At 43.1% G+C, this 21394-nt stretch overlaps 1 protein-coding gene across 5 annotated transcripts in view; it reads right to left on the bottom strand.

Moving 5' to 3' along the window:
• Positions 1-21394, bottom strand: part of NTRK2 (neurotrophic receptor tyrosine kinase 2) — a 332327-nt gene that overhangs the window by 134666 nt on the left and 176267 nt on the right. For 2 of the 5 annotated variants that reach the window (XM_047097632.1, XM_047097621.1), the window contains one exon: positions 12775-12963. In XM_047097632.1, coding sequence (XP_046953588.1) covers positions 12775-12963 — 189 coding nt within the window. Of the gene's footprint in view, positions 1-8602; positions 8632-12774; positions 12964-18755; positions 18804-21394 lie in introns of those variants that run through there. The other 3 variants (XM_047097642.1, XM_047097611.1, XM_047097652.1) reach the window with 3 other exon arrangements.

Genomic DNA, 21394 nt, shown 5'->3' with positions numbered 1-21394 from the left:
GGGAGAAAGTGGGATGTTTACATGATTTTAATTAAAGAATAAGGGCTGATTACTCATGATTATTCAGTATTTCTGGTAAATACGGAGAATAACTCACTACTGCCCCAGCAGGCCATGAGTCAACCCTTACATTACGGACTGGGCCTGGGGTCAGTGACTACTGGCTCCTTTTTCCACCAATGGTAAGTTCACAACCCACCATATGGCATTTCCTCAGCCTTTATGTCTGAAGGTTAATACACTCCGCACAACTTGATAAACCCACATGAAAGGTGCAATGCCAACACTACAATTCCTCTTGCAGAATTAGAAAACTGCCAGACTTTATTTTTGGAAAAGGTCAGCAGCAGCACTAGACTAGACAAAAGAGCCCCAGTCTTCAGGGAGGCCGACTGAGGCCTGAATATAAACTCTTCCATGTGTTGGGGGTGTAATTCGGGTCCGTTAACTCTCCTCCTAACCTCTCTGGGCCTTGCTTTGGTCACCTGTAAGACAGAGTAATAATGTCTGTCCTGCAGCATTGACAAGGATTCATGGTCCTTTTGTTTTGTTTTGTTTTTTAATGTGCCAAAGCCAACTCATAGGACCTGGGACGTTAAAGGCATTAGATATTGCTTGTTTAATAATAATAACAATGCAGACTTTACAAAGGAAACTCATGACATTAAAGAACAAGCTAGGTGAAAATGAAGTGTTTTAAACCTCAAATATTATATCCTTAATACAACGAATGTAATACTCAAACTCCAAATATGAGAAAATAAAAGCAATATCTAATACATTTTTAAAAGGAATTTCACTTACTTATTAGACCTTTATCTAATTTTTTCCCCTAGATTATTTCTCAAATGTACCAAGAAGTTCCCCTGACCTTCTTGATCCTTTTTTTAACTTTTTAAAGGAATCTCTCTCTCTCTTTTTTTTTTTTTTTTAATTTTCAACTTTTTGGGCAGCCTTGTTCAATTTCCTCACTCTGGAGAGTCACATACAAGACAAAAAAATGCAGTGAGAAGATGAGAGGGTATGTCTCTGCAGTAGCACAGGATGGTTAATGCTGGCAGTGCTGAGTGTCAGAGAAATGTTTCTCCAGGGTCAGACGAGGCGGGGGGTGGTGAGGAAGGACAATCAGGACAGGAATACAGGAAGGGAGAGAAGACTGAACGCTAATCAGCCCAGCCGTTCATATATACAAAACTGACCTTTGCAACAGTGAGGTTTACGCCAGATCCAGGCCAGAAAGGAGCCTGTGGCCGGGGACAGGCCTAGCACCCACGGAAGAGAGATTCTCTGTGCGTAAAATTTGCGGGAACACCCGAAATTCAGTGCGTGAGGTGCATTACATTTTAATGCAATCGTTTTAAAAATAAAAATTAATACAAACGTCTAAAATGAAAAAAATATCAAAATTTTAAAGAAAGAGGGATGTGACCCTAAACGTCCAGGACTGACCTCACTTAATCCCAGCTCTCTTAGATCCATCCTTCTTTAAAGTTGTGATACTTTCTTGCAGATTTTTTTGGCATTACTTTTTGTCCTTTAAAAGAGTTCATTAAAATATTACTTATCTTGATTTCTGAGACTGTTGGTGCCCCTTTGAATTTGGCGCCCTAAATGAGGCCCTCACTTGCCTTACCCTGGGGCGCCTGGGTGGCTCAGTTGGTTGAGCGTCCGACTTCAGCTCAGGTCGTGATCTCACGGCTTGTGAGTTCAAGCCCCAGTTCGTGGGTTTGAGCCTCACATGGGGCTCTCTGCTGTCAGCGCAGAGCCCACTTTGGATCCTCCGTCCCCTTCTCTGCACCTTCCCTGCTTGTGTTCTCTCTCTCTCAAAAAGAAATAAACATGTAGAAATTTAAAAAAAAAAAAAATTAGGCCCTCACCCACCTTACCCTCATCCTGGCCCTGCCTGGGTGCAGAGGGAGCTTCATAAAAGCCTAGAGACTCTGCTTGGGAGCTAAATGGGGACAAATGGGGACAACTTCTAGGATGTTGTTTGTGGTGCTTTTCGGAATCCCAACACTCAGCTATATTCTCAAGTCCATGTAAGAATAATTATCAGTAGGTAACAAAAGCAGGCAACAGACCCATGGATCTCACACTTGTCTTTATTGGTATACGTGTTTGGCTCTGAATTATCAACTACATCACAAATTCCAAAATAACAGATCTCATTTCCATGTGTACATGTCTATATAATAACGAGTTCCCAGCTCCACTGCTCACTCATACATAGGTGTAGACAAGCCATGGAGTCTCTGAACATAGTAAAAGAACACAAGTCATGTTTCAGGTCTGCTCTCTTGCATCAAAGGAGAGAGGGAAAGAAAGCGAAGCAACATGTAGCAGTCAACAAAGACCCCTCCCAAGCCCACCCCCGCAGACCATGGTGCAGCATCAGAGGGCCGAAGTGCTGTGAACCAGCACTATAAGTCAGCAGGCAGGTGCCCCGCCACCAGAGGCTCACTGCCCCGTGGTGGGGAAGCAGGAAGACCTCACAGAGGGGATGGCTGCAACACCCAGACTTGGTTTGGTATGGAACTGGCATCCATATCCACCCGCACAAGTCCCTTCCTTCAGAAGTGTGCAGAGGGTGGAGGGCCCACATGAATTCACTGCCTCCCACACCCAATAATCCCTCCCAGAGCCCGGCCCACACACAGAAGCTCAGCCCTCAATGACACAGATCTCTTCAGGAGAACAAAAGATGGCACTGAGTTGTCAACACCAAGGACAGTACCCTTAGATCAGCTGTCAGACCCAAAGCTGACTAGGATCTACTTCTGTTGAGACTTGGGGTGAAATTTGTAGGAAACAAAAGATAGTATACGAAGCCCAGAGAAGAAGAATGATTCAGGAAGTGAGTGACAATCTTACTCCCTTTGCTACTTTACCATCATCTCCCTCCCCAAAGCTCGGGTGTTCAGGAATCCAAGGCAGAGCAACCCATCCCCCGTATCTTACTAATGAAATGAGTGTTTTCCTCTTCCCAAACTAATGTTGATAAAAGTCTGGGTACGGCTCAAGGAAAACTAAGATGTTATATGTAAATAGAGGAATTTTACTGTCAAGTCAAAACAAAATCTCTCAGGAGGGAGAGAAACATCCTAAAAGTCACAGCCCTTGGAAAGAAACAAACAGCCTTATCTAAATAAGGCTCAGGCAGTGATTACGGATGCAAATCTGCTTCTTTGGGTATCAGCAAATGGCAATATGGAAGTAGGAGCTGGGAAGAAATGTCATCATTAGCATCATGGTTCCTGAACCCCAATACACAGAGAAAAGGAGGGAGAGGGGTGGCATGAGAAGGGCAGAGGAATTGACATTTATGGTTCAAAAGGAGTAGACCAGGATGAAGACAGGGTGAGACCAGTTAGTGCTCAACTGATAGAAGGTAAGAGTATGAGTCCTGTCTCTGGATAACAAGTTAAGTTTCTCTCTGTTCTTTAGCAATGGACTGAAAGCCAACTTTTGTTACTCCAGTAGAGAACTGTGTTCAAGAGCAGGGGTGGGGATGAGTACTGGGCATGAAACAGACCAGGACACCCACCATTCTTGCCAGAAAACAAGTCAGGTGGTTGCTCAGTTGTTCCTCTGCTGTTTTACAAGCAGATATATCATGTAATCTCCTCTAATAAAGACATTCTCTAATGTGAAGACTAACTCTTTCAATATAATTAGCATAGGATTGTATCCTGTCCCCTCTACATCAACCACCTTGTTGTTGGAACATTAGGAATATGGCACTCAGTCTACATTTCATCATTACCTAATAATGAGTTTGGTTTCTACTTTATTGCACCCAGAAGGTCAATGGCACAGTTAAATAGCTGCTAAATAATAGCAACAGGATAAAGAGAATGTTGACATCTACCCATATTCATAGCATGTGTGGTAAGTGATAAGAATAATTTAGACACTAGGTGTTAGATCATTGTTTTCTTTCTAGAATTCTCCCCTCCCTCCCACCCCTGCTTGGGTTCAAACTCACACAAGTCTTGTCTCTTACAGATCATAGGAATCTATCTATTCTGAACTCATTTTTAGAATCTGTCAACCTTAATACCAACACTGACATACTACATATGTTGTACAATCGATAAAGTTCCCCTTGCCAGAATACCGGTCTCGGCCTAGATGCCTAAGTCATCAGAAGTAGAAAGAAGCCTTTCTGTATAAAAAATCTGGAGATCAGTGAGCAGCTAACTCGATCAAGTTTAGGGATGGCTGAATGACTAAAGAGACATTCCAACTCATCAAAGATTCATGCACAACCCGGGGGGGATCCTGGGTGGAAGAAAGGCAGTCCCTAAATAGTGAGAAACATACTAGATGTATCCAGCCGGGCCCTTAAGATTCAGCACACTCAGGTCCCCAAGAGGAGCTACCTGGCTAGGGCAAACAAGTAGGGGACAAAAGGTGATCACCTGCTTCAGTTGAGCAGTAAACTACATCTGGAGTCATCAAAAGTGTTGACCTTAAACCAATCCTGTCAGCCTGCCTTGGCAGAACGAGGGGCCTCTTCATTCCTGAATCTTTCCAGCACACGACACAGTCTTCATTTCTTCTGTGACACTCCCCATGTGAGCTGAACACCTCTGGATTTAGGGTCCCTCTAGGCCAGACCTGAAGTGGCCAGCCACGTTCAGCCTGTCAACCTGTCTTAACTCCTGAGTACCACCGAGCAGATAAGAAATCTGAAACTGGCAGTAACATACCCAACATGCTTTCTACAGACTTTCCAGCACAATCCACCCAAGGTGAGCCATTACTACAGAAATGTGAACAGGGGCACCTGGGTGGCTCAGTCGGTTAAGCGTCCAATTTCGGCTCAGGTCATGATCTCATGGTTCATGGGTTTGAGCCCCACATCAGGCTCTGTGCTGATAGCTCGGAGCCTGGAGCCTGCTTCAGATTCTGTGTCTCTCTCCCTGCCCCTCCCCTGCTTGCACTCTGTCTCTCTCTCTCTCTCAAAAAAAAAAAATAAATAAATAAACACTTAAAAAAAGAAAGAAATATGAACAAAGTCCAGTACAAATAAAGGCAAAGGCAAAAACAGACTTTATATCACAGGCACTAAAAGGATATTCTTAAGTCTGGAAAGCCATATACATATTTAACTGATATCAGTTGGTATCTCTAATGGTTGGAATTACAGGTGATTTTTTTATTTCATCTTTGTTTCTTACGTTTCCAAATTTCCTAGTATAACTTGTATTATTTATTTCTATTTTAAAATATCTCATTCTAGGGTACCTGAAGGCTTTTGGGGGCATTAAGACTTAATTCTGTCTTAGCAGCAGAAATCACCAAGCCTATGCCACCTAGGGCGACCAATCCATTGTGCTTTGTCTGGGACTGTCCTCATTTTAAAATGGAATGTTTGGCATCCTAGGAACCTCCTCAGTCCTGGTAGTCACTATAGTACCGACATTTTCTTTTCCTTTGGGCACAAATACTGCCTTCTAATTTTCTCTTGTTTGAGGAGGCCAAGCATTCAGAAAGACACGGACTTCTCTCAGCAAAAGGGAGGAGGCTCAGACAGAGGGCAGCATGGATCCAGGAACCCTTTGGGGCTCCCACTTAGGGGCTGAGTCTTAGCAGCAAGACTGCCTTTGTGCTCGGCTATCAGGTTGAACGAAGAAGTAGCCTGAGCCTGTGTGGCTCAGTCGGATAAGCATCTGACTCTTGGTGTCAGCTCAGGTCATGATCTCGTGGGTTGTGAGTTCAAACCCCACCGCGGGCTCCATGCTGACAGCGTGGAGCATGCCTGGGATCCTCTCTCTCCCTCTCTCTCTGCCCTTCCTCTGCTCTTTCTTTCTCAAAATAAATAAGTAAACTTAAAATAAACGTAGTTCTTTCTTCAGTTCTGTCCATGGTATAGAGCAAATTCATCTTACCTGCTTTTCAAGGGAAATGAGGACTCCCAAGGAAAAGGATATTCAGTCAAACAACTACAACGTGAGTGAACATAAAGAGAACATGGAGAGCTGGCATGATGGGTAATCTGAGAAGAAGCTCTGCCACAGTGAGTTACCCTCCCGGGCTGGCAGAATTAACAAAAACGGAGGAAATGTGCACTTCACAAGGAGAAGAACCTGAACTCTGCTATAATGGCGGCCATACAGGACTGCGTGCCACTTCCCAGAAAAACTCCCATCGTGCCATCTCTGCTTGGCCACAGGGAGCACTCAACTGTTCCCAGCATCTGGATAGCAGGAGCTTCTGAGCAGCATAACAGACTCCTCTGCATTTGTGTTTGCTGAGCTGGCCCTGGTCCGTGCAAGCGTGACCAACCAGAAACCAAAATGGAGGTGCCACCGGACTAGATTCATCCTGCTGGCACCCATGCTCCAGTCAGGCTGGGCCTTGGGAAGTGCTCAGAAGAAATGCATTAGGATTCTGCGTCCACCAGCGTGCTTCCAGGACATCACTGATGATTAGGTGACATCAGACTGAAATGTCTGACGTGGGGGCATGCATAGTTCCATCTTGGCTGGCCAAAGGTGTGGAAGTAAAAACAAGTCTGAGAACATCACTAGGAGTGTCTCTCCCCCTAAATCCATAGTCATTTTCCCCTTTCGGCCATTAAATGTGGGATTGGCGTGGTTTCTCTAGGAGGTCCCGGTGTCCTCTGAGTAGCATTTCTTTTTTGAGAACAAATGGTATCACCCAGTGGTCAAATGCTAATAAAATGGCATCTCTTATCTGACTTAGATGTAAACGTGCTTGAAACTGGTTTGCTAACCGAGCTTCATCTCTGTGGAATTTGTAACATGGCTTACATTTTAAATGTAATTATGCAGCATGTATTCATTTCCTTTCTTCTAGGGAACTCAAGTTGCTTTTTAAAGCATTATTTGATAGCTTCTTGCCATCTCCTCTGGAGTTGAAAAGAGAATATGATATCAAGCTGTTATAGCTAGCGATGGGGAGCTACGGCACCAAGAGGGAGACAGAATTAGTCTGGGACCTCAGATTCGAGCCACGAAGACCCCCAAGGGATGAGTTGTCAAGCCAGTGTGCTGTAAACGAAGCAGTTTCTAAGGATCCTAAAATAACTGCATTCTCCCCTCCGTCCGAACACTCACGCTGGGCGGAATGGGCTTAGCTTATTTTTAAAGTGCAGGTCACAGCCTTCGAAAGGGATATAAACAGTTCCCAATACAGCTATTACTTGGCCGATTAAATGCTTAGAAGAAAATACACTTTTGAAAGACAAAAATGAATAGGCAAAAGATACAGAAAAGTGCTAAAGCAATTGTTTCCACCTGGTTGTAAATCCTGTCCCTGCCCAACAAAATGGGCCACACCCACCGGGCGTTCTGAGGTTTGATAACCCCGGGTCACCCTTAGGACTCTCATCCTTTGATCTAAAGCGCTCGTTCAGCCCTGGATTCAAGACAAATTCAGGATTTGGGCTCGTGTGTACTCAAAGTGACGCTGCAAATACGTTCAAAACCCCTGCAGTTCTGTGAAAAATATCACCTCCCTTCCTCCCCTTATTGTTAACACAATGACGGTTTGGGTATGGCAGTTAAGGGGAGCAGGAGGAGTGCCCTGTGTGATCTTTTCAACCGCAGTTAAAAGGCTCCCTCTCCTTATTGCGTCTCATTTCCCTACTCCTAGCTGGTCTATGAATCTGTGCTTATGTACATAATGGCCTAATAAGCATGAAACCAACGAGAACACACATACACACGTACGCGTGAACTATAATACCTGGGGAAGTATGGCACACTCTGCAGGAAATCAATAAATATCCACTTTTCACTGGAAGCAGAATCAAAGGGAAAGAGTCAGAATTCTGTATATGCATCTGCCCTAGGGAGTTATAGCCCTAGGTACTCACAGGGGGCATGCGCTACATGGACAAACACATACAGTTCATATTTAGAGACAATTCTAATTTAATTCTGGCCTCAGGCCTAGGACCCCAGCTAATTTACAAGGCTGCTCTAGGAAAGACACACATTTAGGGATGACAGTAAGTCTACAGCATTCAGTTTTCTTGCAGGGGAAGCTATAATGCATTCCCACCCTTCGAAAGAACCCAAGATTGATGATTCGGGGCCGGGGGAGGAGGGAGTTGCTGGTTAGTGTTTCTCTCTTTCTTTTTTTTTTTTTTTTTCAGCCCAGAAGGTGTGTTTCCATTGTACCCTGTCAAAACTTTTCTCAGCAGTCAAGGAGAGGATAACGCACCGCTGCCCTTGAGCCGAGTTGGCAAATCCTACTGGGAAACCACCCCGTGCTGTCAGACGACGTGGTTTTCGGACACGTCTACACAGACTAGTTGAATTAAAGACCAACTCCGGACTTGGATGTTGCTGAGCTCCTCAGCTCCATCTTGCCATCCTGATTGATCGAGGAGATGGGTCTATAGTTAAAGTGGCATAGTACTTTGAGGGCTTAGTCATTAGAGCACACTGCTTTCTCTTTGGAAGGCAACTTCTTGCTTGGCTAGGTAATGGAAGCTAAGGAGTGACGTCAAGATGTTGTCTGGCCAGAATTTGCAGATAACCATAGAACTCTTCTCCTCCATCAGCCATGGATTTAGCCTCCATTAGTTCCTGCAGTGACATAGGAGCCTCCAAATACCAAATTATTATCAGGCGGTCTTGGGGGAACCTCTGGGCCCTGAAATAAAGTAGACAGACTTGCTATTGGAAAGTGCTCAGGAGCAGTTCAGTCCTGTTCAGATTGCTCTAAAATCCTGCAAACCATCTCTGGACTTTTTTTTTTTTCTTTTTTTTTCTTTTTTTTTTTTTTAATGAGTCCACTCACATAGCTCCTGAGAGTGAAAAAGTGCTTTGGGGGAAATAATTTATCATCACCCTTCACTTAAATGATTTTACACATCATTTAAGGAAATCTGGTTTGATCCTGATTTTTTACTTGTGTTTTCTTTGTTTTGTTTTTAAAGCAAAGCTATGCAAGCATGGAGGCTGTGTCGTTTTGGACAAGCCACTTCTGAGCATCATTTGTAAAATAAGGTTTGTATTAATTGACCTTTAAGGTCTAACTCAGGGGCCGCAAACAGATGGTGGACTATGGACCAAATATGACTCATATGGAAATAATTTATTGATCCCACCCAGTGTTTTAAACCTTAGGGAATTCACATAAATATAATAAATGCTGTTCTTGCTGGAAAAATGAGAGGATCTGGTAATAGAAGGCCCACGTTCTAGTATGGCCTTCACTACGCCACATCATCTTTCTGACCCAGCCTGTTTCTCCTATGACCCGCCTGATCCTATAGGTAATTGGGGGTCAGGACCCTTGCTCTTAGCTATCCTATCAAGGTGTTCTGTGATTATATGACAGTGTCTGTAACCACTCGGTTCACAATGAGACTCCTTGAGGGCAAAGGACATGCTACCACCCTCACCAAATCTCAGGTTCTTTGGCGTTGTAAGAGTGTTGTGGGTAGTCAATAAATATTTAATGAATTGAACTTCACCTTCTGTATTAGATTCTTACAATTCAGTGGAATGAGACTGGAACTACTCCTTGTAAGATCACACATCTATTCTAAAGCCAACATCTTTGAATAGCACGTATACTTAGGAAAAAGAAGTAAATATGCTGGTTTGTGGCCCAAGATCCAAATGAGGTCAAGTTAGTGGTGTCTTATCCATAAAGATAGTTTGCTTTAAGTATATGGTGAAATTTCTAAACTTTTTCTGCGATCTTCTTAACTTTGTTTTTCAAATGTAACATATCCAACTCCTTGGAAGACCCCTTCTTTTGAGGTTCTTTGGAGGTTAATTCATTGGGTATATCTAATGGGAATCACTTCACTGAAAGCTAAGCTCCCAAAATTTGATGGGCCTATAGCAACGAATCTCTCTGTATGTCTCTGGTCTATGCATTTTTGAATACTTCAATTCTTGGATGACTATGGTTAGAAGGTTCAAAGAAAGGTTTTGTTTTGTTTTTTGTTTTTTGGTCAAAAGCTTATTTCAGCTAAATTGTTATTTAAATTTGACTAAATTGGCTAATACATTGTTAAAAATTTGTCTAACAAATAAACTATTATATAGGCAATTTTAGTAGGGGTAGTGCCAATGAAAAAGGCTATGGGCTCATCTTTACTTGTTATAAGTCTATTGGTAATTACTATTTCAGTAATACATAGCCACATCTGGTCAACATCCGGCCAATATCAAAGGTACATCATGTCCTTTGCTATGAAAGAATAGTTCAATAGACACAGTTCCTGCTCTTTTGGAGCTTACAATCTAACCTAAACAAGACTATATAAACACATACTGAAGAGTGGTCAGACTCAGGACCTAACAAGAAGCAACATACATTGAAGACAAAGGAAAAAACTATGGGGTAAAGAATGACATTTAGGAAAGAATGAAGAGAAGGAAAGAAGTAAACTGCTTCTTCATTCCCATTTCTTTGAAAAAGATTCATGGAAGATGTATGATGGTAAGTATTCTTAAAATCATGAAAGAGTGGGGCGCCTGGGTGGTTCAGTCAGTTGAGCGTCCGACTTCGGCTCAGGTCATGATCTCACAGTTTGTGGGTTCGAGCCCGCCTTGGGCTCTGTGCTGACAGCTCGGAGCCTGGAGCCTGTTTCGGATTCTGTGTCCCCCTCTCTCTGCCCCTTCCCCGCTCATGCTTTGTCTCTCTCTGTCTCTCAAAGATGAATAAATGTTAAAAAATTTTTTTTAAAAAAATCATGAAAGAGCATATAAGTTGATGCCTGGAAGAAAAAAAAAATTCTTCTGATGTAAGATGTTGTGAGTGACTGAGAACCCTGAGCAGGGTAAGGACCACTGGGTGAAGGGCCCAGCAAGACTTTATAAGGAAGGAACTACTAAATGAAGAATCAATGTTCTGGAGGACAGAAACTGAGGGGAGGATACGAGTCTCCTAAACTTGCTTCCCATGCCTTCTAAGTGGGGGTGACATAGAGTGGCTGAGCCACAAATCCAAGACTCCTCCAAAATAACCAAAATGTATACTTAAAAAACTTTGAAAACTCTCCATGGACTCTAGATTAAGGAAACCACCTTTAGAAACTTTCTGTGAGACTTCAAAAGGTAGAAAGCACATCCAGATAGAACTATAGACTCAACAGCCACCTAGTCTATATTCTTTTTGGTTCTCATTTGTTTATTTGCTTTCTTGATCATTGGTTCATTTTCTCTTATTGCATGTATTGCACTGATGCTATCTACTTGATTATTCAGCTTTATATTTCCCCATCGACAAAGAAGAACAAACTTTTGAGGACAGGTTGATTTTTGTCAACCTCAATTATAATACAGCCTCAGGTTAACTGAAGTATATCATATAACCTGGTACTGGTGGTGACAGGGGTGTCAAAAGACTCTGTTTCTGGGGAGCACCATCAAAATGATGACAGAATTCTCCCATCATAGTACCCTGGTTTGCCTTATTCAACATTTGACTGTTATGCATGCAGAGTATTTCATGGACCTTTGGAGGACACTTATCTCAACAAAGAATATACGTTTTAAGCAGTGCCTCCATGCATCTTGTTCACACCATAATGACAATATTAGGATTAATAATACCTTGATTTCAAACAATTTTTATTTCAAGGAACTCAATATTCCTCATATATGCTATTCTATTTATCTTGTCATATTGCATATTCAACTGAAATCTATGGTGGGTCTAGTTTCATACTTTACAAGCTCATAATACTGTTTTTTTTTCTAATGATTACATTAAAATGCAATATTCACCATACCTTGGGGGTAAATTTGAATGAATAGGATGAAATTATAGGTATTTCCTTATATGCGAAAAGATGCTTATTGCTAAGTTCCTTTATCCCGTGAGAGTTCTTAGGAAAGTCAGTCTCCAAAATCTAACTTTGCACTTGTTACACCTTACCTCTGAGGCCAGGCAGGAGAACAGTATTTAAGACAGAGTAAGAACATGCCAAACAGACAGAAGGTGTCCATTGGTGTCAGGTGAACCCCTAAGACCTAGGCCACCTGATGTTCTGGCTCCTTATTCATGTATGAAGAAAGGCCTGCAGTTCCAATGGCATAAGCCTGTTTGTTCACTGTGGTTTTATTTTTTGTTTTCCATAAAGCCATGCTCCATTTTTTATATTTGAGCAGTGGCTTTGAAGATAGGATAAGAGTCTCTGAGGAAAACCCCAAGCTTCTCAACAGAGGCTAATGGGTTCACTTGGTCCTGTGAAGAACAGGTCAGTGTACTTAATATGCACATGATCTGTTGTAATGTGTCTTTCCTAATGTGGCATGACCACAAATCTCATGCTGGGAACAAGAACTGAACAAATAATACAGAACTACCTGAGTCAATACCACCTGTGTGCAACACAGCACCTTCCTGACTACCAATAGTGTATATTTTAATGACTTTCAATAAATCCAGTTTAAAAGCCACCAATCGCCTGTCTTTTGTAACTGATGTATGTGCAGTCTACTGATACCTCTGGTTTCTGTCTCTATCTTTTTCAAGACAAGCATGCCTTGATTCCAACTTCATGGTGACAAATGGTTTTGGGAAATGGATCCCAAGAGAAGTCGATATCTGCCCACAGTCCCAAGCCCTGCAGGACACACACCCTGAGAATTCCATAAGCAGCAAACTAAAGGATCTATTCCATCAGCCCAAAGCCCCACCAATCCTCAGCCATTTCACTGCCCCCTCCCTTCAGTCATCCTTGTCAGGCGCTCTGATAAACACGCTGATTGATATAGCTATGCAGCAAACAGGCCAATAAGTATAAAAGTAAGTATAAACAGCTGTACTTACATGTGTCTGGCTTGAGCTGACTGTTGGTGATGCCAAAGTACTGGGGATTTTCAATGACAGGAATCTTGGTCATTCCAATAATGACGGCATCGGGGCCGCCCTCTGAAGATGATGGGGTGTTACTCCCATTGGAGATGTGGTGGAGTGGGCTGGCAGAGTCATCATCATTGCTGATAACTGAAGCTGGGCCTGGAGTTGGAAAAAAAACAACAACATATTCTCCTGTAATGCTTTGAATGCTCTTGTTGAGCTATAATTCACACATACATGAAGTTCACCCATGGAAAGCATACAATTAAGTGGTTTTCAGTATATTCAGAGAGTTGTGCAGCCATCACTTCAATGTAATTTGAGAACATTTTCAGTCATTCCCCACGTCCCCCACTCCCAGCCCCAGGCATCCATGAATTTGCATTTATTTTCTGTCTCTGTGGACTTATTCTGGACATTTCATATAAATGCAATCATTTAATATGAGATCTTTTGAAACAGACGGCTTTCATTTAGCACGCTTTTAAGCTTCACTCATGTTGTAGCATGTGTCATTACTTTAGTCCTTTCTATTGCCAAATAATATTCCATTGTATGGATATGCTTCATTTTGTTGATCCGTTCATCCCTTTGATGGACATTTGGGGCATTTCCACAGGTTGACATTTGGGGTATTTCCACATTACAAATAAATAATGCTGCTATGAACATCTGCGTACAAGTTTTTGTGTAGACATACGTTGTCATTTCTCCTGGGTAGAATTGCTGGGGCATATGCTATCTCTATGTTTAACACATTGAGGAAATGCCCAACTGTTTTCCAAAGTGGCTGCACCATTTTCTATTCCCACCACCGATGGGCAAAGTTTCCACTGTCTTGACTTCCTTCTCCGGTAAGTTAATATGCAGTTTTGCTCTCTGTTCTCTGAACATCTTTAGAACAAACACTCTCTCATTGAAACTCCCAGCATGAATGCAGGATTCCTGTGTCACCATATCCTGAAAGATGCACTAGCAGTTTAAAGATCTGAGTGCCTTCCTCCACTCTTTGGACAAGTCACTTGCCTTTTTTGTACCTCTACATCCACTTACATTTGTAAAATGTGCCAAAGAATATCTGCTTGTTATTTTATGAGACTAGTGATAGCAAAGTGTATTATAAACTTAAATGGGCTTCATGAGTATGAATTACTACTAGGTATTATTAATAAACTTCCAACCGGTGGACTAAAGTTACATTGGATGGTCCTATTACTATGTTTCTCTTTCTGCACACACCTTGTTAGCATTTTGCCTACAAAATACTTTCATAACAATAATGGATCAATCCCAAGGCAAAGTTGCCCACTTTGCCTTTAACCCTAATATTATGTGTAGATTACTCTATGGATGTCTTTATACTAAAGCCACAGCCATGACATATTTCACACAAGACTTAAACTTTCTGGTCCCAAGTCTAAGAACGTATATGCCCATAAATATGGTCTACTGTGCCTTGTTTAAACAATTTATCTACTGACCACTAAACCCATGTGTCTGCAAACAAAACTAGATGCACAGAGTTAAAGGTCTATATGAAAGCTTCAAGACAATTAAGTTCTCGCTGGTTCACGATACACATTCTGCACGTGAGAAGTCAACACCCACTCCCAGACATATATTACACGTGTTTCTGCAGGGCACTGCGTGGCTGGAGGGTCCCACTGAAGGGGGACTTCACTGAAGGGGGCACTGGAGGGACCACTGGCCACAGCCACTGGCATAAACCAAGAGAAACACAGGAAGGAACGGTAAGGAGGAAAGATGAAAGCATCAGTCAAGCAACTGCGTACCAGGGGAAGAAAAGCCTCAATTGCTACTTGCTGAGCGAGCACGGGATTGTGCGGTCATCCAACCACCCAGGACACATGCTTCCACACCTCCACCCTTCTCTGTCTTTTCCCTCTCAATTAATTAACTATTTCAGTGAGAAGCACGGCAATTCTAAAGACGAAAGTAACTGTGTCACACATTTTCGAATCCCCTATGAAAGATAATGGTAATCCGTCCCCCGACCTCCAAGATTCATTTTCCCCCTCAGACGGGGATTATCACAGTTTGTAGTGATAACAATTGGACATTCCGCAGCTAGCTGAATCTTAAACAAACTATGCAGGAGGCAGCCAACTGCTATTATAGGTAATTTTTTAAAGCATCCTCTCAAGGGGATGTGCATTTAAGTTGCCTTTAATGATACACTCTGGCTTAATTCTGCAAACAAGTCCTCACACAGCCAATTTAGAATCTTCAGATTACTCAAAGCAAAAGCAAGCTCACTGGTTGTGCTCATCTTGAGTCTAGCACACCGGTATTAGTAAAGGGCAGAAACTCTGCCAAGAATAGCTATAAAGACAAGTTCTTTCCAATATCCTTAACCATCCCCGTTTTATGATTGGCTTCCTGACAGGCCTAGATCACCCAGAGCTTAAACCCAGAGATGGAAAAACATAAATGTGTTATGCTAAGCGTTCTCTGCATCTTGCCAGTAAAACCTCCCCACCACTGGCCCCCTTGCCGTGTTCCTGTTGCAGGAACCAAAAGCATGCTACTGCCTGAACTCCCCGAGGTGGGTGCAGTCAAGGTCGTACATTTCTCAACATTTACCCCCAGAAATGCAGGAGCTGTCATGTTCAGACCTTCCACATGTTGTCAGAAGGCCAGCGATATTTGCTTCTGGAGCCCCTGCAATGATTAAAACACACTGATCCCAGTTGCTTTCTTCTGTGACTCTCCCCTGGGCTGGGCCAGGCCATCAACATTCCTGTAGCATTCAATCATCTTGGAGGAAGCTGATACCTAGAAGACAATGCTGAGACTCCTCCAGGAATTCGGGCTCTGGATCATCTGCCATGTACATAGTGGAACCCTGACTTAAAGAATTACAGCAAGATACTTGCTCTTTGCTTTTCTTCCTCCACCAGAGGAGACCCTTTCTTTGCCTTGGTTTCTCTGAGTAGAACCCCCGACTCTGCAGTAACAGAGCCCCAGGGAATGGGCTCTCTGTTTGGAGGGGGGAATGTTAAGCATAAAAGTGGTATAAAGCATCAGAGGTCATTTTTCAAAAGCCTTTCTGCTTTGCCAGAAGGCCGCTGTTGACAAATCTCGGCAACACATAAACCTCAACAATTTATCAAGTGAAATATTAATTCAAGTGCTGTTTCCTTCATCATCGATGTTCTAAATCCTGGAAGATTGATATGGCTGGCAAGGTTGCAGCGATCCAGCCCATTTTTCTATGAACATTTTGATCTAACGGAGCACAGCAAAGTTGGGAAGGGGAAAAAGCTCTCAGCAGGGACAATGAATGTCTATATAATTTGACAGCAGGCTGTCTGTGCCTATCACGGGATGTGTCATTGTGTGTCTGTGCACGAGCTTGAGGAGACACCACAAAAAGACAGACAGAAGAAGAGTCAGGGGCACATCACAGCGTGTTATAAGGAATTCACATGAGGGTTTGAAAAAAAAGTCTTATAATATTAATAAGAAGTTTCAAATTGTGGGATATGTGCAACCTGCCAGGTTGTTGGGGGGGGGCATAGTTCTAATTACTGAGCTGACAAATATGGGCTATGCCTGGAAACATTTTTCAGCCCATTTTTATTTTACTATGTTGCAGGTGCAAAGAGAGATTTTTTCTGTCAACGGAGCTGCTTGGTAAGGCATACCGCATGTCTGACTCACAGATATTTCCAAGCCTTAGACTTGTGTTCCTGTGATAAGAATGGCTGAAGGTCACCTGGGAAAGGAGTTTCCTTCTCTCAAGACCGACAATGTCTTCGAGGCGAGGGGAGAGGCCATTGTTCTTGGGCAGCTGTATTTTTTTTTTAATTTATTTATTTTTTTTATTTTTGGGACAGAGAGAGACAGAGAATGAACGGGGGAGGGGCAGAGAGAGAGGGAGACACAGAATCGGAAACAGGCTCCAGGCTCCGAGCCATCAGCCCAGAGCCTGACGCGGGGCTCGAACTCACGGAGCACGAGATCGTGACCTGGCTGAAGTCGGACGCTTAACCGACTGCGCCACCCAGGCGCCCCTGGGCAGCTGTATTAATCATGTCTTTTACTGTCTGTATTCTGATGCTTCATCACTGGGGCCTCACTGACCCTGAAGGAACTGCCCCTCCCAGGATAGCCAGTCCCTAGCGATGGTAAAGAACTTTTCTGAGAGCATTCTTTCCATCTCCAGTCCAACCAGTCCATAGCCTGCACCACCTTATCAGGCTGTCATACTCCGGGCCACTATCCGCCTGCCCTGTCACCCCAGAGCCAGGCACCAGCCAAGTGGGGACAGCCTGTCTGCCCCAGAGTCTGCTAAGGTCACTCAAACCAGCCGATCCTAAACCTGCTTACCCTGTCTCACCAGTTCCTTCCTATGGTAACCGCCATAAAGGCTCTTGCCCCCATGTTCTGCCCTCTGACCGACCCCAGAGTTTCCCTTGGGGTCCCCCCACCATGGTGTGGCTGCCCTCTCCTCTCAGGAACGGCGAGTAACAGACTATCTTTTCAATGGCTGTCCTCCTCTGGCCTCTTGGCCTCACCAGACCCGAATAATAATAAAACCTACATTTTAAAGCTGCAGCATCTCTGATGGACTGTGGCTCAAAGAACAATTCTGAAGGAAAATTCTCTCTGCTGTGGCCTAAAAGGGTGAAGCCCTGTTTTTGAAGTTTTCTAAGAACAAGCACCTCTCAGCAGGGCAAACTGGCCTGGAAAATGCTTACATGGTTACAGTGATCTTCTGTTTAGTGGAGAAAAGACCCCCATCTCACAGCGCTATGGTATGAAACCTTATCACCCTCTGCCTCCTCCCCGCCAACACATACACAGAACACAAAGCCTAAACACAGAGCACCTTTAAGATCACCCAGCAGGGCAGTCTCTGGTATCCTGGCAAAGTGACTGAGATTAGCTGAATCTGAAATGTGCCCCTCGGGGAGTCACCAACAAATCCTGAGATGTCTGAGTTTAATGTTCCAATTTTGCCACGTCCCTATCTTAGCTTTGCTGATTACGAGCTTTGACCCTGGAATTCATGGGGCTACCTAAGGGTCAGGGTTACTAATATCAGGCTCATAAAAAGAAAGGAAACAGAGTTCCTTGCATGGAACGGATGACTCAGAACCAGAACGCTCCATGACACTGGTACATTTCCCCTAATTCGCAGTTTTACCTATAGCCAGCCTGGCTACCAGAATATATACCAATACACAGACGCCCAAGATGGCCAGATCTTGGAAACACACGTGCAAGATGTAAGACAGTCTGTCTTTTTGTGCTTTCTAGTGAATTCCTGTTCATAGTCGCTGTACCCATAGAAAGTACTGAACAAATTGGAGGTCCCGGGAGATCACACCTGATTTCAATCCCAGTGATGAGATACATTATGTGCACTCATTTGGTAAGCTACAAACTCTGCTTTTCAATTGTCAGCACACAGTCTGAATGCAAGGAATAGAATGCAATCAAGTACAAATCAGAGCGTCTGGACGTTAGAGTCTTGTTTTGAAAGAGAAATGGTCATAAATGAACAGCTGATTTACCAATTCAGAAGCGTACTACATCTTGGCCAATGGAGGAAGTTAAGATCCCAGCTTGTCCAGACGTGACTTTTAGCCAACTTTCCTGTACCTGGAGTTTTGGTGCTGTTGCATTTTCTTTCCTGAACCTTCTTAAAAGCCCAGCAACTACCTCGACCTGGTACAACAGTTGGCATTCTTCCTGGGATGAAAACAAGTCGACTTCAAAAATATAAAACCATTTGCTGAACTCAGTGAGTGAAAGCCATGCCTTTTCTGGAAAAATCCTAGGCCTCTCTCTTCAGCAAATCAGAAACAAGGAACACAGAAAATTAATCATGGGGCCAACAAGTGGGAAGAAGGGCCAAGCAATTTCATCCGAATCAAGCAACATAAACTCGTTACTTATCCAAAGAAGGAGTAACTACTTACCAACACCTTGTCTTGATTTTACTTTCCCAAATCCAAACCATGAGAAATCTGAAAACCACAACAAAACATAAAATAAACTTCGAAAGAGAAGCGTAAACCAGGGGTATTCAGCACTGTCCTTAGTGAAATAACAGACTTCCTCAAAAAGCTCCTGTGAAGAACAAAGCTTCCTCTCAAACACCTGGAAACAGATGCTTGAATTTTGGTGTAAAGATTTATGTCTCATCCTGAGAACATGGGCATTTGAACCAGGTAAGAGACAGTAGCCTGTCTTTGAGAAAAATGGCCCAAATCGAGAGTTAATGGCTCTGAGCGGTTTTCTTGATTTCTCACTCTCTTCTTCCTAAGTATCAAATCATCTAACTAAGCTCTAGGGATGAAAATACACAATGCGTTTGACAAATGCACCATGGTTCTCGACTGCAGCAATGTGGGAAAATAACAAGACAAAACAGATCTTTTGTGGAGCTGAGGCAGGCAGTGACAAAAGGAACACGTAGTCCCGTGGGAGAACTGATACTTGGGCTGGAGGGGGATTCAAGGAGAAATAAAAGGGGGGGATCTTAATTCTACACAGATTCTGTCACTGACTTGCTGTGTGACAGTGGGGAGTTCACAGCAGCTCTGTGCCTCTTGTCACACAAAGCTCCATGAAGCGCATGTAAGTAAAGATCTGACAAATGTTTGGAGGTCCTCCAGGGAATAAAGCCACAGTGAAATGCCTATTTGTTTCCTGGGCCTGACTGTGCCCCTCTATGTAATTTCCGCGGGGTTCAAAGTGAACTCTACACAGTGGGGGGATCCCTGGATAAGAGGCGGATAAAGGGTATGGGGCCCAAATAAGTAACTGTGCTTCTCAGATCTTCAGATCTACAGTGGTTTTTGTAGGCAGTGAAGATGTAAAGCTGCGTAGAAGAGCCAATTTAAGTGAAACAATGTATATGAAAACTCTTGGCACGATAAAAAATGCCTTACACAGTTGTCATCATGATTACTCTTTTTTCTAGTTAACCTTCCTCCCTTGGTAGCCTACAACGTGGGCTCCCCAACCTCGAAGGCGATTTTTTACTTCTGATTGATATTCCTCTGAATGCTTTCTTCCAGGTTTTAGAAGACAGGATGAAGGTCTGGCCTCTATCCAATGCCAAATAAAGATCCCTTTGCACAGAAGACAGTGAGCCTCATTCACTGGGTCCTCAGTCTAGCGAGGCAGCGCTGTGTCTGTGGCTTTCTTAGTTACCACTAATCCCTTTGAAAACAGAGGGTATTTCCTACTGGTCAATTTTTGGTTTCCTCCATTTGTTTGATTTACATAGTTTTAATTAAACAGTAGATCAAACTTTTTAAGACTGCCTCTTTCACTTGAGCATTTTTTTTTCGAAATCGTTTCCATCTTACGGAGAACCCGCAGAAGGACAATGCCATAGCAGCCCCTCACTGATTTACACATTACAGATTATCGTCAATTGTAATAATAAATACGACTGTAAGGAACACCTGTCCACATCTCAGGTGCATCCGTCCCCATTTTCAAAAATCATTCCTTCCGGATAAATCCTGAAATGGAATTAGTGAGTCCAAAGGGATGAGTAATGTTAAGGTGCCCAACACACGAATTCAGCTGCTTTTCCACCATACCTGGTCTACTTTTATTAATAGTGTGTGAGAAGGCAGGAGTGTATTTTCACAGTTCACCCAATGGGAAATCAAAGCGTGAACCATTTTCTACCTCCATCCTGCCATTGACATGTCTCCGCCTAACTGAACAGAGATGGCACGTCTCCACCTAACTCTCACCTTTGCCACATGAGAACACAGATATGAAGAGGGTCTGAGCCCCTCTAACTTATTCAGATATTGTAATTCACCAGGTGTGTCCTCCTCGCAGGACATTTCTCCCTTAGTCCTCCGCCAGACCCTATAACATATGACCCTCTGTTCATTGATAAGGAATTAAGACTCAGAGGCTGATAAACCTAGCAAAGGTCACACCAAGTAGTAACTGAGCAGACTCACCCTTCCAATGCCAAATCTGTTTTTTTTTTTCATTCTTTCATAGTTGTCTTTCCAATCTTCCAAAATGCTTAGCCATAATTAGCCATAGTGGACAACATTACAATCGAGATTCAATTTTATATAGAGGAAAGCATTGTATGTAGCCATTCGTTTTTGCTCATTTGTTCAACAAGAGTGAGCCTGGGTCAGACCTCTGAACATGAGAGACTCCGCTTGGAGACTACAACTTCATCTTGTTTTTTTGAAACAGGAGCTACCTTGAACCGCTGAACCAAGCAAAGGCATGTGACTGAACCCAGAGCTGCTGAATCCACATTCTGGATAAAAACTGGACGCTATGCAAAAGATGTTTTCCTAGTAATTGACATAGTACACTCAAAAAACCAATGACGTAAAATGTAATTACATTTTCCAAACATGATTTTTGGAAAACCAGCTTGTGCATGTTTCCTAATACTTCTGCAATTTGCTAATAAAGACCACTGGCTTTCACTCCTCAGTGCTCCCCACATTGCAATTCTAAGACCCCTCCCCAAATGCTTTTGTTTTATTTTAGATCTTCCTTTTTTTTTTTTTCTTGATCAACACAGGCACAATAGAGGATTCAAAGATAAATGAGCTTC

The sequence above is a fragment of the Lynx rufus genome, unplaced genomic scaffold (assembly GCF_022079265.1).
Source record: "Lynx rufus isolate CCGP_SWC_20201006 ecotype Redwood Valley unplaced genomic scaffold, mLynRuf1.p SCAF_10, whole genome shotgun sequence".
In the NCBI taxonomy this organism is placed as follows: domain Eukaryota; kingdom Metazoa; phylum Chordata; class Mammalia; order Carnivora; family Felidae; genus Lynx; species Lynx rufus.
The sequence above is the reverse complement of the archived record's forward strand: the minus strand, read 5'-3'. Positions and strand labels throughout refer to the sequence as shown.